Source organism: Perognathus longimembris, chromosome 15, assembly GCF_023159225.1.
Source record: "Perognathus longimembris pacificus isolate PPM17 chromosome 15, ASM2315922v1, whole genome shotgun sequence".
Taxonomy (NCBI): Eukaryota; Metazoa; Chordata; class Mammalia; order Rodentia; family Heteromyidae; genus Perognathus; species Perognathus longimembris.
In genome coordinates this window covers 40,833,782-40,853,182 of record NC_063175.1, presented here as the reverse complement: position 1 = coordinate 40,853,182, position 19,401 = coordinate 40,833,782, and the positions used below count along the sequence as shown (strand labels likewise).

General features: G+C 36.5%; 1 protein-coding gene across 3 annotated transcripts in view; it reads left to right on the top strand.

The window, feature by feature from the left end:
* Dym (dymeclin) overlaps positions 1–19,401 on the top strand; it is a 276,321-nt gene that overhangs the window by 134,720 nt on the left and 122,200 nt on the right. Inside the window, exon 14 of one of the 3 annotated variants that reach the window (XM_048363482.1) lies at positions 16,619–16,783. The exons of the other annotated variants lie outside the window; for them this stretch is intronic. Coding sequence (XP_048219439.1) covers positions 16,619–16,783 — 165 coding nt within the window. The remainder of the gene's footprint in view (positions 1–16,618; positions 16,784–19,401) is intronic. 3 annotated transcript variants of the gene reach the window in all.

The following is a 19,401-nucleotide window of genomic DNA, read 5'->3' as shown; positions in this document are numbered from 1 at the left end:
GAATGAAACTCTTCTAGTACAACTAATTGATGCTAATAAAGGCACCTTTCCCAAGACAAACGAATGTCATGTTAATGAGAGAAATGGGAGTAAATGAAAAACAAAGAGATTTAAAATGACTGATGTATCCAACACATCCTGAACCAGAGACCTCAGAGATGGGACAAATAAGTGGGGAGAGAATGCTTCCTAAGAAAGTCTAAGGAAATAGCTGGGAAAAGGTAGGCACACATATCAGCTCAGAACCAACTTTATCTCATTCATAGTTATACTTTTTTCCCCCTACTATAGATATTTTGAGATATGTTTTGATGGTCAACAAAATCTCAGTGTATACAGGGATAATTGTTATATATTTTTAAAGTTTGAATCCTCATTTTATTAGCATATATTTGTTATACAAGAGTATTTCATTGTGACTTTTCCATACATGCACAAAATATACCTCAAACTCCTCCTTTTATCACTCTCCCTCATACCTTTTCTTCCTTGCCTCTGTCTTAAAAACAATTTTCACAGGTTTCATTGTTCTGTCTTCATACATATTTCCACAGTACTATACCTATACTTGCCCTCATTAACCCTCTTCATTGGCCCTTCCCACTTAGAGAGGTAAGTTCTTATAAGTGCCTGTTTAGGGTATAGTTTGTTTGCAAAAAAGAGAAAAAAGACAAGACCAACATTAACATATGAATGTTAATCATTGCAAATCCAGTTTAGTTCAAGGCTCACTCTGTGGGACTCATGGTCAGAGGGAGACTTTTATTTGATTGTAATTATAGCCCTCTATTTCTACTTTATTGATGAAGAAATTGAGGCCTCCAGCCCCTATGTGAAGAGAGACTGAAACTTATTCAGGGTTCAGTATCTCATATGTTTGTGGAGCAGAAACTTGAATCCAGGGCTGATCCTATCCTGGAAGTATTATTTCTAATAATGCAGAGAAGGAGACAGATTTTACAACTCTACTTTATACACAAGATTCTAACTTGGAATGAACACAGTATACACCATGAGGAATTTCTTTAATCTTAGATCACATCAATGTGGCACTGCTCCAAGTGTGGTCAGCAGGCCACAGAGGGTCTGTAACAGGACGTCACTTGCCATTTTCTGTGAACTGCCAATTGTACCAATAGATGTAGAAGCATAGTTAGGGTGAAACTGTTCAGACCTTAATAAATCGAGTGACTCCCACTATACCAGTGTTCACTATATTTTCCCCAGTCACATACTTGATGTGGAAGAACAAAGCTGTCTTCATTTTTAAATACCCTTGCTGAATTAAGGGTATTTAAAAACAACCTTTTGAAATTTGAAGAAAAAAGGCTCATAATTAATGTTCATTCTTTGCCCATGTGTGTGTTTCTAGTATTTTGTGTGATAGAAGTAGAAGTTCTTATTAAGCACTTCTGTATACAGCATACCGTGATTGTCTTCAGGAAAGTCTGTATGACCAGCTACTTGTTGGATGGAATACTATTTTTATAAGAAAGAATCAGTGACAGACTATGGTTATTCAGACTTGTCAGACATTTTCTTAAAAACAAAGTGAACTTGTCACTTCAAACAAAACAAGCATCAGTGCTGGCTGCCAGTAGCAAAAATTAGAGTTTTCAGTGTTAAAATTAAATTTTTCAATGGTAAAATTAGATGTTTGACAAATTTTGCACCATGAGTTTGCTTCACCAAAATGTGGAAGACTTGTGAGATCAGTGATATTAATATATGTGTATTTTTAAAGATACTGTATAATGAAATGTGCCAATACTTGGATGTTTTTAAAGATACTGTATAATGAAATGTGCCAATACCTGCTTTTAAATTCAAGAGAACCAATACTTTTTGAAAGACTGAGGTCCTTTTTCATTAACTGTATTATTTATCACAGCATGTAAAGTGTCCATGATTATATTTAAGTGAAGGAATAAATATTTTGGATTATTCTCAGTTTAAAGCCTGCTGGTATAGCAGACATATAAAGCAGTTGACTGGGGCCTCAATGGTTTCTAAGAGTCTGAAGGGACCTGCAGTGGAGCTTCAGAAACACTGTTCTAATACCTTTCAGAGAACCAGGTAGGCAGTGTGCATGGAAGTGTGTCTGTATCACTAAGTTACTGTATATACTTTTAAATATCTGCTGTTTCTGAATTAGTTATGTCCTTACTTCCTTCCATCAATATAATCAATAGTTAGCTCTCTTTGTATTATTCATGCTTCCATTTAATAAATATTTATTGAGAATATAGTTACTGGATTGAGAAAGAGGATGTTATATATACATATATACATATACATACTTATATATGTGTATACATACATACATATATATGATGTTTATTCTCCAGAGAAACTCATGATCTCAAAGAGTCAAAGATGGCAATGTTACTGTAAGAAATTGTCTTAAATTTATTGCTCATATTTTACTTGGTTGTAGCCATAAAATAAATTTGTTCTGGTTGCCTGTTGCTGTGCAACAATCCACTTCAAAATGTAGTACTTCAAAATATAGTACCCCCAAACAACACTGTATCATTATCTCTCCTGGTGCTGTGGGTAGATTGCTCAGCAGAGTGATACTCGCTTAGAAATCATCGTATATGCATGCAGTCAGAGAGCATCGGGGTGGATGCCTGTTATAGTCTGTCTCAAGCTGGCATTTGGTGCCTCTGCCAGCTGGTAGAAGTGTGGAGATATTGATTCGAATACCTCAGTTCTGAAACTGGAGCTGTGGCTCAAGAGATAGAGAACTAGTCTTGACCACAAAGAAGCTCAGGGACAGCATTCAGGACCTGAGTTCAAGCCCTGGGACTGGTACAAAACAAAACAAAAGGAGTCTCATGTGCTTTCCTGCTCTAGTTGGCTTCACACCATAATCCTCAGAGCTGAGCATCCTGAGTAGCTAGGATTACAGGCCTGAGCCACTGGGGCCCAGCTAAACACATCTTTATATGTTAACAGAGTATCAAAAATTATAATACCCCAGTTCTTCTCTGGGTGGCCTTACCATGAAGCTTGGCCTTCTCACAGCAATGAAACCAGTTCCAAAGAGGAAGCATACTAAGAGTAGCAGGAATTGTACAGTTTGGTTTTTAAAATAATCTAGTGAGTGACGCATGGTGGCTCACACTGATAATCCTAGCTACTGAGGAGGCTGAGATCTGAAGATCACAGTTCAGAGCCAGCACAGGCAAGAAAATCCGTGAGACTCTTATCTCCAGTGAAACACCAGAATACCAGAAGTGGTGCTGTGGCTCAAAGTGGTAGAGTTACCAGCCTTGGGCAAAAGAGCTTAGGAACAGTGCCCAGGTCCCTAGTTTAAGCCTCATGACTGACAAAAATAAAAATTAAAAAAAATAAATCTAATGATATTTGGCCACAAATGGTCAGAGCATATAAAGACTAGATAGGTACATAAATGTGTCCAATGCCAGTGGTTCTTGTAATTCTAGCTACTCAGGAAGCTGAGATTTAAGAGGATTGAGGTTTGAAGTCAGGTCAGGCAGACAAGTATACCGGACTCCCTCTAATTAATTAGCAAAATGTCAGGCTGATGATATGACTCAAGTGGTAAAATGCCAGCTGGGAGCAAGCAAGTTGAGTATGCAGCACTGAATTCAAAGCCTAGAACCAGAAGGAGAAGAAAGGTGCATACATTCTGGGAGGCATGGTTCCTTTATGGCTGTCTTTAGATACCGGTTGCTCTGAGACTGTCATATGATTATTTAATTCAGTATCATAAATTTCTGTGCTGTGTATCTGTGAAAATGAATGACTTTCCTTCTTATATCCTGGGCTTAAGAGAAATGTGTAGATTTTTAAACAATATTAAACGGAATCCATCCTACTCTCTGCATTATTTAAATTACATTTGAAATAAACATTCGTCTCTAACTCTTTGGCCTGTGTTGAAAAGTCAATGTGTGTAATGTACCGTGTTGGGTGTCTTCATACAACCACAACAGTGAGGAAGCAGAGGTACCAAGGTTCAATGCTGTGGATGCTCACACAGCTATACTTGAGGACCAGAGTGGTCTATTTGACCAGGTCTCCTCTTGAGTCTGAAAATTTGCAGGGCTTTGCTATCCTGTGGCAGTGTAGCTGGCTAGATGTTCCCTGGCTGACAGTGGCAACTCCAGAAATTCTCTGTGAAGGAGGCAAAGGAGCAGCATTAAGTTCAAAGAACAGAGCTCAAAGATTACTTGCAAGTGGCACTAGTAAAACACTGTCTCTGATTTGGTTATCTTCACAGTGGTGGAAATCTGATAGTAGTTCTTCAGCTGAAGCTCCCCTTGGTGGTGCTGTTGCACTGTAACTTCCAAAGAAAACAATCCTTTGGTGTACCCCCACCCCCACCCCAAACATGTATTGGACATTGAGGTGCACCCTGTTCTGTGCAGCTTTCAGGGGAACTAATAAAACAGTTGTTCTCCTAGTAGTCTAATCTTGTCTGTTCACTTTCTCAGAAGTGAAGAAAACAATATATATACTGAATCCAAGCCAGAAACCTGGCTTGGCCTGGCTCTTTGCTCTGCTTTGGTTTCATTAGGTTGAAGTCAAGTTGTGGGCTCATGGACTTTTTACTGGGAGGCTCAGAGAAATTTCCACCATCAGGTACTTTCAGGTTGTTGGCTAAATCCAGAGTCCAGTTCCTTATGGTGGTAAAGCTGAGGTCCTCCTTGCCTTACTGGTACTCAACTGGAGGATATTTTTAGCTTTTCAAAGCTGCTTTTTGTTCCTTGCACATGGGCCTCTAAATCTAGTTCTGGACAGCATATCAAATACTGCTTCTTGCACATGGAATTCGTCTGACTTCTCCTGCCACAGCTCTGGACTCCAGTCAGAACATTCTCTGCCTTTAAGGGTTCATGGGACTAAATTGTGCATAGTGGATAATCTTACTGTTTTGAGGTATACAGTCTTCTTTAAAATATATATTTAAATTGACACAAAATAATTGAATACATTCATGGGGTAAGATGTGACATTCAGTATATGTATAAAATGTGTAATGATCTGATTAGATCATTGGCATTTATCACCTCAGACATAATAGCAGTTTTGTTTGTGTTCAGAACATTTACAAGCCTCTCTACTGGGTATTTTGAAATTTTGTTTAATGGTTGCCAATCAGTGGGATAAGCAGGGGACTGATGGCTAACACATAACTACTCAGGAGGCTGGGATCTGAGGATTGCGGTTCAAAACCAGCCCAGGTAGGAAAGTCCGTGAGACTCTTATATCCAGTAAACTACTCAGAAAAAGCCAGAAGTGGGGCTGTGGCTTAAGTGGTAGAGTGCTAGCCTTGCACACAAAAAGGCTCAAGGACAATGCCCAGGCCCTGAGTTCAAGCCTTAGACCTGGCAGGGGGGGAAAAAAAAAAAAGAATAGTGGGAGTTACTCCTCCCTTTCAGCTGTGTCTTTGTACCTAGTAGCAATCCTCCTGCTATTCTTCCTCACTTACACTCTTTCCAGACTTTTTTTTTTCTATTATTTGCCTCTTTGAGATCAGCTTCTTTTATTTTCATGTATAAGTGGTACAATATTAACTATTTCACTTAAGAGTTTGGAAGTACTCTTTTCTCATCAGTGTTTTGAAAGTGTTGAGAAGATTATTAGTTCTTCTTTAAATGTTTACTAGAATTCAGAAGTAAAGCCATCTATTCATGGACTTTTCTTTCCTTTCTTTGATGGTATTGGTCTGGTCAAATTCCCTGTCTTTATGGCTTACTTTTAGAGAGAGAGAGAGTAAATTTATCCATTTCTTTTAGGTTTTCTTATTTGTTGGCACATAATTGTTCATAATAGTCCTTACTGGTCTTTGTATTTCTTCATATTAGTTGTAGCCTCAGTTTTTTTTTCTGGCAGTTCTAGGATTTGAGCTCAAGACCTAGGCTAGTGCTCTATCACTTGAATCATACCTCAGTCCTGGTTTGCTGCTTATTTTGGTTATGGAATCTGATGAACTTTTCTGTCTAGGCTTGCCTTGAACCTCAGGTTTCCAGATCTCATCCTGAGAGTAGCCAAGATTACAAACTAGAGTGCAGTTGACTCTTGGCAATGTTAAATTTTGAAAAGAACTACTCATAGCAGTAAGTGGTCCTGGACACAGTTGCACATTTGAGCACACATCTTCTCAATGTGGGAAATTCATTATTGCTTAGGTTAACATTTATAGAAGTCGGGCAGTAGGAGGCTGTTGTGCTTAGCTTTCAGCTCATCCCTTTACAGATAATGATTTTCATATTGTAGGTTATCAAGCACAGCATCTGTTTCCTTATTGAACAGCCTCAATTAGTTTTGCATATTCACCAGCATATTCAAGTGTTATAGAAGACTTTTGTCTTTCCAGAGGGGAGAAATGCACTATGGTACTTCTTTCAAGTTGCATTCTCCCAACCTCATTCAGCTTCAAATGACTTGATATTAGAAAGCAGGAAGCTGAGAAGCTGGTTGCGTTCCAGTGGCCCTGCAGCCTGATGTTCAGTTCTGAGAGGTACTTGGTAATGTCCACCACGAGAGCTAGAACACACAGCCACTTGATATCATCGAGTTTCCTGGCAGATTTTCTTTCAACTCCACGAGCTACTCAACATCTTCCCACAGTTCATAAAACCTCATGAGCATGTCCCCATGACTCAGCCATTGCACTTCACAGTGCTAAACAAGATCACTGAACTCAGTGTGTTTTCAAAATAAAGAATGTGTTCAGGTTATTTAAACATTTTCAATACATACTTGGTATATATTATTTTTATCCTTATTTCTACACATATATTAGGTGTTTTTCTACTAGATTTGAGTATTCTCTGCTTTATAGAACTTGATCTGTTAGCAGGCAGAATATGGACTGTTATGAAGAAAATCTGTTTTATTAATTATTAGGCAGCTGTCTCAGGCTACCAAACCAGTATATTGAGTGTTTTGAATTAAATATTTAGTGCTTCATTGACTATTTCCTCTGACTTCCATTAAGACTTTGAGAAATAATTCTTTTCTAATAAGTCTCTCATTTGTCTGGGGCCAATACACAAATTGATGTAGGATGAGCCATAGCAGTGCTATTTTGGGTATATAAGCTTTTCTTCATAACATATTTTATTTCAATATAGTTCAGTTTTGCTAGGAAATTCACAAGTTTCTGTCATTGCAATGAACACTTGGTTTTGTTTCCAGATTTCTGATAGAATAGTGCTGTTTTGATCATCTTTAAAAAGTTTTGGTACTGGAATTGAAGAAATGTGAAAAGTATACAAAAATATAAATGGCTTGACTGGAAGTTTTTATGAAGATGAATGGTCTGTTTGAACAAGATGTATGAAGCTGAGCTTCAGAGCTATAACCTCATTTTCTTCCTCTCCACGTGATGCATTTCACTAGCAAAGGATAAGGCTTCCTCATAGATAACCATTGTTTGTACATAACATTTCCTTGTTTTAGTGTGGAGTCCTTTGCACTGAAAGGTAGCCATTTGCCACCACAATCAAGACAAAGACAAATTTTCATGTCCTTAAATATTCCTCTGTGTATGTAGTTAAGCCTTTCCACTCATGCAAACCCTTTCTATCCTGTAGTTTTCCCTTTTCCAGACTATCATAAATGAAATCATACAGTATACAATCTTTTTTTTTTTTTTTTTTTTTTTTTTGGCCAGTCCTGGGCCTTGGACTCAGGGCCTGAGCACTGTCCCTGGCTTCTTCCCGCTCAAGGCTAGCACTCTGCCACTTGAGCCACAGCGCCGCTTCTGGCCGTTTTCTGTATATGTGGTGCTGGGGAATCGAACCTAGGGCCTCGTGTATCCGAGGCAGGCACTCTTGCCACTAGGCTATATCCCCAGCCCAGTATACAATCTTTTGACTCAGATTTTTCCACATTCTTATGTGTATCATTCTTTCTTATTACTAAGCAGTGTTGCATTATATTTGTACTGCACTTTATTCATTCACCAGTTGAAGGACATGTGGGTAGGTTGTTATTCTTTGGAGACAATTGTACATGAATTGGTCTTAAACATTTTTATAGAGAATCTTGTGGGAACTTAAGTTTTCAGTGCTCTTGGGTAACTACTAGGAGTGGTGTTTCTCAGTCATATGATATCATTTCGAACTTTATAAGAAACTACCGAACTTTTTTCCTAAGTGGGTATACCATTTTGTTTTCCTGACTTTATATATGAAGTTCTAGTTATATCACAGCTTCACCAGCAGTTAGTATTGTCATCTGTGTGCATGTGTGTATGCGCATGCATTCACACGCACACATACATGTTAATACTGGGGCTTGAATTTAGGCCTGGACGCTGTCCCTCAGCCTTTTCTGTTCAAAGCTGGCACTCTACCACTTGAGCCATAGATTCACTTCTAGTTTTTTAGTGGTTTCTCCTGGACTTTCCTGCCCAGTCTAGCTTTGAATCACAATCCTCAGATCTCAGCCTCTTGAGTAGCTAGGATACCCAGTAATTATTTCCCTTCTGTAAAATCCATTTTAATAGTTATACAGTGTTGTCTTCTGGTTTTAATTTGCATTTACCTGTGACTAATAATGTTGACCATCTTTTCATGTATTCTTTAGTTTTGTGTATTCTTTTTTGCTGTCCTGGGACTTGAACTCTGGGCCTAGGTGCTGTCCCTGAGCTTCTTTTTTCTCAAGGCAAGTGCTCTACCACTTGAGCCACAGTGGCTCTGTGAGATAAGAATCTCACAGTTTCCTGTGGGATGGCTTTGACCCACAATCCTCAGATTTCATCCTCCTGAGTAGCTAGGATTTATAGGCATGAGCCACCAGCACCAGGCTTCTCTCCTACTCTTACAGCTCTTGTTGTCATAGAGTTATTATGGTGTTAAACTAAATATATGGAATTATTAGGTCTTATGTTGTTTACATATCATTTGACTTTGGTATGCTTATATGTTGAATCTTCAACTAGATCATAAACCACTGGTAGATATTAATTTTTTTTTTTTACCAGTCCTGGAGCTCAGGGCCTGAGCACTGTCCTTTGCTTCTTTTTTGTTCAAGGCTAGCAGTTTACCTCTTGGGCCACTGTGCCACTTCTGGCTTTTTCTATATACGTGGTGCTGAGGAATTGAACTCAGGGCTTCATGTATACAAGATGAGCACTCTACCATTAGACCATATTCCCAGCACCTAATTATTTTCTTATAGATAATATATAACATAGAGATGAGAAGGAAGAATCAAAGAATTGATAACTTTATTCCAATGTGAAGTTACAGCCTATTCTATCATAACAGAGGTTTTTCCTTTTAACTCGCTTTCTTCTACAATGAAGGGTTACCATAAAAAGTACTTTGGCCTCTCCATCCTCTCACGATCTTTTCTATACCATATTGCTTATGTCCTATATCAACAGTTAGAATTTTTAATTTAAAAGGGTATATAGCCTTTCATAAGGCACCCCCATTTTAAAGGTTGATAGCAGTGTTGCTAATTTTAATTTTTTAATCTGAAATAATTGATAGAATGAAACAAATGGTAATTCCTGAGGTCTTGAGAATTTTTTCAGGTTGGCTATCCATGAAATTAAACTTGTTGTAGTTTTTCATTATGCTGAAAGAAAATGGGAAGTTTGATTAGATATCCAAGATGATTAAAACTATTAAATCATTTGCATTCTGGAAAGATATTTATGGGATTTTTTTTAAGATTTAAAAATTGGCAGTGAAAGATTTACAGGGAAATTATTGTATATGTTTCTGTTGTCAGTGATGTATAGACCTTTACCTTTGCTCACTTCAAGAGGGAAGTAAGTTTATGTTTATGATTATGACCTCAATCCCAGCCCAGCCTAAATTGTGATTCTCAGAAATAACATGATGTGATGTTTAGAAACTCCCATAAACAACTTGTAGACCACTGAATCTAGAATGTTAACTTTTTCCACTTTTCATCCTATAAAAACATAAGTATTACACTTTGTTATGCTAAGCACTAAAGGTACATACTAAGGGAACAAAAATAACAATTAACTATCTTTCCTCAGGGAGTTTGTGATTGAGATGGAACATAAAGATGCTTACAAACACAAGGTAATGGAAGGAACAATACCACAATGTCCTGCAGCCATTGGGAAGGCCTCTCAGAAGGGTCAGACTTAAAGAATGAAGGCAGATGAGTTTACCAGAAAAATAAGAGCTTGAGAAAGCCTCCTCAGATAGTAGGAAGCAGGTACAAAGACCCATAAAGAAAGAGAATACATAGCCTATCTTCTTCTAGAGGAAGTACCCTGCAGTGTTGCTCAGTCACTGTGACAGCCAAGCTGATAGTTTGACTGGTTTACCAGTAAGACCAAGACTAAGCTTTTATCTCCACTCACACCAGTGAGCTTCATTTCATGATGACCACATTCTTGTGACAGACAGTACTAGTAATCTTTGCCTGCCAGTTCACAGATGTGGGTTTAGTGTGTGTCACCACACCCATAGTTAAAATGATTAGGATGTATGCATATTTCAGTGTATATCCATGACTACAACTGAAAAATGACTGAGAGTGTCTTCTGTTGATGAGTTCTTAGTGTAATTTCTCCCTATATAGGAATATTTTTTACTTTAATAACTCTAAAAAACTTTTGACTCTTTCAGTTATATACTATTTTATTTTGAGTGTGTTTTTCCAGCTTTTATACAGAAAATGTGACATGAATATTTAATGGAAGTCAGCAGAATTGGCATTATTTCATGGCTCCAGTTTATCTAATATCACTGATATACTTGTGGCATGTATGATGGGGAATCAAAACTTAGTGAAATTCAGATTTTTAGAAAAATTTTACAACAACTATAAATCCCTTTGCCAAGGGAGTTTATAATATACAATGACTTTAAAAGTTAGCAACTCTTTGGTATCATAAAGTGTGCTGAATATGCCTATTTCATGTGAGCCCAGTTTTTCCACTACATTCTTAGTGTTCATATTCCAGGTTGTTCCATATAGGTAGATGTATGTGGATTAGAGAACACTCTAAATCAAATAATATAGTTGTATTAATGTTTAAAATAAGTATCTTGATTTCTCCAAATCATATGAAAAGGTAAAATTTTTAAAACTTTTGGGCTAAGTTATATGTCTTATATTACTATATCTACAATGATCCCATGCATTAAGTCTTTTTTTTCTTCACAATCAGCTTCATTCTGACTAGACTCAATTTGGCCGGTGTGGGCATCATTATTTTAATGTGTGCTCTGTCAATCTACTACTTCCCCTGATACAAGGATGATCATGATTACATTGAAATTCTTTTTTTGAAAATATAAATTGTAAACAAATTTAATTAAGAAATTATTTCAAAGTAAATTTTGTTACTTCCCTAAGAAATTTTCACCAATACTCCCTTCATCCTAACTCTATGTTTATGAGAATAAAGTGTTAGAAGAGAATTTGGTGGTGGTGGTGGTGTGTGTGTGTGTGTGTGTGTGTGTGTGTGTGTAAGAGAGAGAGAAAGAGAGGGAGAGAAGTTTTAGACTTTGCTTATTAGACCACAGGTAGATAGCAACATGCTACAAACATACTGAAATGAAACTTCAAGCCACAGAACAAACAGCTTGCTGGGAAGCAGGCCAGCTTCACACTGCTGTGTGGCCGTATTGGGCAAATGTATGTGATGAAGGGAGAGCCATGGCAACATTCTTTTAAAGTAGTTGCTTTGGCCAAAGTCAAAAGTCTTTATATGTGCATACATATATACGTATGTGTATGTATGCATGTGTATATGTATATATATGCATACATATGCAGGAACACCCATGCCATGTAGAAAGGAATCATAATAATTGATCCCTATTTCTGGAAATATAGATTGTTTAACATCTTTAGAAAAACAAGGGGCAGTGAGTTTAATGACTACCATGTAAGTTTCCATCTGCTTAGTCTAATGTTTTTAAGTACCTGGTATATATGATCTTTACCAAAACTTAAAAATGTGTTAAGGGCCTAGTTCTATTTATTCTGATAGTATGTGAAAATGTATATTATTTTTTATCTAAGGTTGCAGTTCTATAAACTAAACTGTGATCAAATTTTCAAAGTCCAAGTTCTCAAAAACATTCTTGGAAATAAAGTTTAAGAAATAATGTAAGAAATCTTATAGTTACTACCAAATTTATGTCTGACTAATAAATATTTTAACCAGGAAGAATGTAGTTTTTATGTTTCTAAGAACTTTCACATTTTAGCTCTTTGTTTTTGATTTACTGGAAGGATTTTAGATTAGCAGAGAATTTGATTCAGTTTCATGTAGCAATAATAGTATAAATGAAATGAATTATGAAGTTTTTACATGTCCCATCAAGTCTGCCAAGACACTTTTCTGTATACTAGCAATTCTCTGAATAGTTAAAACAATAGAAATTTTTATTTGGAATTTCTTTAGCTATTTAGATAATGAAACAATTCACAGATAAGTATATTATTAAAGAGATCTTTTAAGTTATCTCTAGATCTGACAGAATATTGCGTCATTTCATTTCTTCTAAGCTAAGACTGAATTCTTTCTTTGTTTATTCTTTCCTTTTTTTTTTTCATAATAGTACTGGGGTTTGAACTCAGGGCCTTGTGTTTGCTAATCTGGTTATTTACCACTTGAGCCTCCCCCCACACCTTGATTATTTATCAGATAGGGTCTTGTATGTTGGCTTGGGCTGCCCTTACACAATGATCCTTCTGCCTATACTTCCAGCCTAAGTGGAATTACAGATGTAAACCCCTCCCCTCTCAGCTTTTTGTTGTGATGAGGGTCTAACTAACATATTGCCACCTAGACTGGTCTCAAACCAGGATCCTCCTGATCTCTACCTCCCAAGTAGCTCAGATTATAGATATGAGCTACTTCTCCCAGGCTTGGATTGTTTCTTTCAATACATTTTCCACTGCTCTGGCCAACCTTTTAATGTTTTGTATTAGACATTCCCAGGATGTGCACTGCTGGCAGTAAATTCAGCTCTAGGAAAAATGGATTCTGCTGCCAAGGAATTAAGTGATTCAGGGTGTGCGTCTACCACTGTTGTACATTATCCTGACATTCATCCCATATTTTCCTCTTTTCCTTTCTTAGATATAGAACTTATGAAGTGTGAAATAGTATAAATTGGCTGTTTGTGCTGTCTAATTTTTGTTTTTTGTAAAAATCTACCCTGAAAACTTAATTTATATTTAATTCATATAATTCAGTCCAATGGGATTAAGGACGTTTAAGAACATTTGGGCTATATTTTAATAAATGATACTTTTGATGTTATTCACAAAATAGACTATTGGTCACCAGTGACTTCAGTATTGTCAAATCCAATAGTTATTCCTACTTGCTCTTTTAGTTATGTCTAATACTTATTCCTTATGTTCTTGGTTTGCTCCTCTTGGCATTTTTGGACTCCTGTCTTAATTCTTTAGTGGTTTATCTACCTTTATCTAGATAGTATCTTACAATAGTATTAAGTGCTGGTATTTCTTAGGGTCAGTGTGTCTTGGTTTTGGCTGCTATAACAAAATAAAATAAATTCTGCAGTCTAGGAAGTGCACATGGAAGGGACCACTGTGATTAGTGTCTTGAAGGACCAACTTCCTGGTTCATATAAGACAGATTTTTCTATGCATTTATGTGGTGAAAAAAGAAGTAAGTTTTCTTGAAACTCTTTAAGAGAACACTAGTCCTAAGGCCCTATTCTCGATTTCATCAGATCTCTCTAATTACATCCCAAAGACCATACCTTTTAAAGCCTCATTTTGGAGGGATTAGGATTTCACCATATGAACAAGAGAGCTAGGAAGCCCTTCTTTTCTTTCCTCGTATTCTGGATTATCACTCCACCTCTAGCCTCTATACACAGGTGACTCATAAGCATACATCTCCAGGCCAGTCATAACTCCCTATTTCCAGTCAGATTCTTCATTACATCTTTTGGGCATCTCAGAGTCATTTTAAACTCAATATGTCCAAAATGGAAACATTGCTCTTTCCCAGTCTTCCCCTGAAGAGAAACATAAATGCTAAAACATAAAGGCTACAGCAAAAAGCAGTTTGAAGAGCAAAATTTAGGGGAAGTTTAACAAAGTTTAGGTGTATAGCCCAATGGTAAAGAGCTTGCCTGACAAGATGCAAATCAGTAGAAAGACACCCATGCTCATGGCCTGTGAGATTTAATATTGTTAAAATGTCAGTGCATCCCAGTGTGATTTATAGACTTGACACGGGCTTTATCAAAATACCAGCATTATTTTTCATATAGGTATAAAAAACAGTTTACTATTCAAATGGAATTATAGGATACCTTGAATAGGTAGGTCAATCATAAGCAAAAAGCACAAAGCAGTAAATGCCACAGTGACTTCAAGCTATGCTACATAGCAATAATAATTAAAACAACATGGTACTGGCAAAAAAAAATACATCAACCAATGGAACAGAATAGAGATAATCACAAGTGAACTTACCCAGGTCATTAATTGCTTCATTATAAAGGTACCACAAATACTTGACAGGAAAAGAATAATCTAGGTATTAATGGTATTGGGAAAACTGTATAATAACATATAGTGAATATCCTTAATAGTGCCTTTATCTCATACCACATGTGAACATCAAAGTGGACTGAACACATAAGACCTGATTTAAAATCTGTAAAAGATAGTGACATCCTTTAGAACCCAGAAACATTTCTCACATCTGTACATTTCCTTAAATGCCTGACAGCATTTTAAAATCCTACACCTTTCTCACTGATATCTCGACATTTTCTGTCTGCTAGTGGATCTGTTAATAAACTTACTCTAAGAAATGAAGGAAGAGAAAGAGGGGGGAGGAGAAAGAGAAGGAGGAAAGAAAGGAGAAAGGGAAGGAAAGAGGAGGGAAATGGAAAAAAAAATCAAGGGTAAAGTATAGGTTACAGAATATTCTGGGTAGGCTTTAAAGTTAAACCTGCTTCTTGCATACCATTTTTCTTTGAAAACTCTAAGCATACAAATAATTGAGAAAATAAATTGGGAAAAATGACAAAAGGGGTAACATTGATCAATATGCATTATAATCACAAATTGACATGTTGAAACTCTTTTGTACAACTACATATAGTAAAACGGTTTTTTTTAAAGATGTTAGTAAAAAGTTGCTGTGGATTTGAGTTATAATTTTGTCAAAATGTCGGAAAATAAATTACTAGAAAACTCAATTCTGGGGTCTTTCTAAGCCTTACTCTTGCTTGTAGTTTTTGGCATCCTTTACTGACTTGAATGTTCTTGTAGGGCAGAACATTTTCATGAAGGATAGCCACGTCAAGTAGCATTTCAGAACTATACATTGACTAATCTTGAACATTTTCATTTAAGAAGGCACTTAAGGAGACTATGTTTTATGAAAAGTGTAACTCTTAAGTAACAGTGACTGTTTTTTATGGGGTAACTCCAGACCACATTTGCTTACTTCCCATGCTCTAGCTTTTCTTGTGTCCCAAGCTTTAAGTATAGAGGTCAGAATGACATTTTAGGTCTCCAGATTTGAATTCTGTAATCTTAAAATGGATATCATTCAGTTGATCAAAAATAAGTTATATTTTCTTTTTATAGGTCAAAAATAATTTTTGTTTTAATATTATGCTTATTTTTTTCTTTTTTTATGTATTGTCATAGTAATGTACAGAGGGGTTATAGTTTCATTAGTAAGGCAATGAGTACATTTTTTATCCAACTTGTTACCTCCTCCTTTTTCCTCCCCCTTCCCCCCTCCCCATTTGGTTCAAATATTATGATTGTTTTTTAAACATTTTATCCTGAAATTGGACTTACCAGACATTGGAAAAAATAGTAGAAATGATTTTCACATACCTTTTACTCAGCTTTCACAAATGTTAAAGTTTTCATATACTTTAAAAGAAAAAACAATTTTAGATTAATAATAAAACTTAGCAGAAAATATGAAGTTACTGTAAACTATCCTGATCCAGTGTCTATGACTTGATAGCTCATTTCTTTTTAATACTAAATAATACTGTGTTGTGATGTATAAATTTATCCATTTGCCTACAAAAGGACATGGTGCTTATTTCTGAAGTTTTTGCAATTATGAATGAAGCTTCTGTAAACATCCATGTGCAGTTTTTTTATGTGGATGTTTTCAGCTCCTTTGGGTAAATTCTAAGGAGTACAGAGTGTGTTCAGTTTTGTATGAAACCACCAAAACTTAAAGTAGCTATTTTGCAATTCCCTCCAACAGTGAGTGAGAGTTCCTGTTGCTTCCCATCCTCCCTAGCTTGTGATGTTACCGGTGTTCTGGATTTTGGTTATTCTAATGGGACTGTAGTGGTATCTCATTCTTGTTTTAATTTGCATTCCCTAATGACCTATAATGTGAAGCACCTGTTTCATATGCTTATTTGCTGCCTGTATATCTTCTTTGGTGAAGAAGATATGTCTTCTTTGGTAAATAGACATTGAACTCTTTTGCCCATTGTCTTACTTAGGTTATTTCCTTAATATTCTCTATTAACAATTATTTTTCCTTGGGCACCATCTAGTGAAGATACATAGCTTTGAAGGACATAAAGAATGATTTATTTTTTCAAAGGAAAACTCTTTCTGTTTCTCTCCTTTTACCTTTGTCTTTCAGTTATACCTGCCGCCACTTGCGGAGATATGTGTATGTATTGGACAAACTGTATTTCCCCCACTCTCACTGTTCTACGCTTCAGCATTGCTTCTCGGCCCTCAGTGACAATGGAGAGGAACTCTTGTCTTTAACTTGCTCTCACATTCTCAGATCCTATGCTTCCAGGTTATTAACCTCTGCTGTCCATTTACTGCATGCTGCATGTTGTATGTGATTGATAATCGCATGCCTTAATAGGACACATGGCAATTAAATGGTAAAAGTGAAAAATATGTATTTGAAATACTCTTTAAACTGGTGACTGGAATCTGTGCCCTTAAAAAAATGTCTTCCTAAGAACTTCATGTTTCATGGAGGAGAGGAAACTTTTCATCCACACAGTTGTCATATAAACTTGACAGACTTTTTAATACTGTGTTCCCTTTGAAAATCTTTTTGACTTAATTTATTGTAGTATTTATAGTGCTCTGATTTGTATGTAATATATACTCTGCAGTTACTTTTAATTACAGATTTTTTTTTCAGTACTGGTATTGAACTCAGGAACTTCCCCTCCTCCCAGGCTGAACTGAAACCATAATCCCCCAATCTCTGCCTCCCAAGCAGCTAGGATTACAGACTACTAATGTATTCTGAGTTCTTTATCTTTGTACAAACACACTTAAGAGTTTACTGTAGGAGTCCTGTTCTAATAGTGGCAAAATCTGTTGACTTTATAGAGTGATATAAATTATTGTATTTGGGGTATTTCTTACTCATTTTATTTGCATACAGATGTTATAAAATCAGCACGTTGCAGTGTATCACGGGTGAGTTGATTAAACATAATGATGGTGGGTGTCATAAGAGAAAAGCTATCAATCTCAAATATCTGGGAAAATCAACACCTGTTATTTAATGTGTAGCATAATTTGGAAGAGAGGGACAATATGACATTTTTGCTTTGTACTTTATGGTTGACACTTTAAACACATTTCCTATAAGTCAAAAATGACTTATATCAATGCTATACTATTAGCTAGATGATGATTCAAGGCAATATTTTCATTGCCAGATAATTTAGAGGAAGAAATAAAGAACTCCATAACAATGTTAAGCCGAAAATGTCAAACAATTAGAATTAGAATCGATCTTTGCTGCTTGCTGAAAAAAAACACACTAAAGCTTTAGACTACACATTATATCTAAGTGAAAACACTTTGATTATTGGGAAAGGAAGACTTAGTGACATATTAACTGACAGAAACTTTGTAAGCAAAGATTTTTACAGATTCTTGAAGATGTTGATCAATAAGATATAGATAGACACTTTGGAAAAATCAAGAAGTAAAAGATAGAGCTATGTTTCTGACAGAGGTTAGGAAGATTGTGGTTTGAGACCAGCCCAAGCAAAAAACTAGTGAAAGATTCCCCATTTCAGCCAGTAACTGGACATAATTGCATGTCTGTCACATCAGCTACATGGGAACCATAAAACAAGAGGTCCAGCCCCAGGGGGAAGGAAAGAAAGACCCCACTCAGAACAAGAAAACTAACTCGCAAAGGTCTGGGCCATGCATGGTTCAAGTGGTAGAGCACTTGTCTAGAAAATATGAGGACCTGAGTTCAAACCCCAGTTCTCAAAGCCAAGGATTTATCAAACTAAAGCCAATGGTTTTCCACTAGTTATGCAGAGTGAGTGATACTTTTAGAATTGGAAACAGCTTGTCTGATTGAAAGAAATGGGAGAACTACTATCAATTGTTGAACCTCTTAAATTGTGAGGATACTTGACCTTACTCTTATTTATTTGTTTCTCTGTCAGGGTTCTCCACAAAATTGATAGAAGGGATGTATGTTTTTATGTACATAGATAGATATACATATCTGTGCACAGAGAAAGAGAGAGAGAGAGAGAGAGAGAGAGAGAGAGAGAGAGAGAATGATTAGATAATTAGGGAACTGGCTTTAGTGATTGTAGGAACTAGCAAGTCTGAAATCTGTAATGCAGATTGACCAGCCACAAATTCAGGTAGACACTGGTATTGGAGTCTTGAATCAGAAATTCAGTTTTTGTAGTATTAAAGCAGAATTCCTTCTTCCTTGGGAAGCTTAATGTTTGCAAGACTTTCAGTTGACTCAGATTGAGTCTTATTCACATCCCCACATCATAGAAGATAATCTACTTTCCTTGAAATCTGTTTTCCAGTTGATGATAAATGTTAATCACATCTGCTTATATATTCATAGCTACATCCAGACTAGTGTTTGACCAAACAACTGAGCACCATAGCTTAGCCAAGTTGAGCATAAAATGAATCATCACCCTACACTTCTCTTGTGTGTCCTATCAAACTACAAGCCTCCTGTGCGTGAACACACTATCTTATTCATTGTTATATATTTTACAGCTTCTCATAACCAGAACATCATTAACCATCATTAACACTGCTGGTAGCAGTGCCTGCCCTTTGCCATTTGTGACAGAGGCCATTGTCTACTTTCCTCTAGGATAGCAGCCTTCACCTGGCATGAGCAGAGAAGAGAGAGAAATAACATGATCATCTGGGAAGATAAAAGGAAATGAAAGAGAAAGGACATGGAAGACAAAGTAGTAAGGAATAGGAGTTAAGAATGAGAGGGAAAGAAGGTGGAAGCCCTGTGTAGCAGAAGCAGTTTGTGATTCCTGGGCCACCTTCACCTTTTTACTACAAATAAATCCATGTTCAGTTTCCAGGAAGGAAGAGGAAATCTGTCCACTTTCCCTTCCCTATTCAGCACCCTTCCTGGCCCCCTTTGATTTC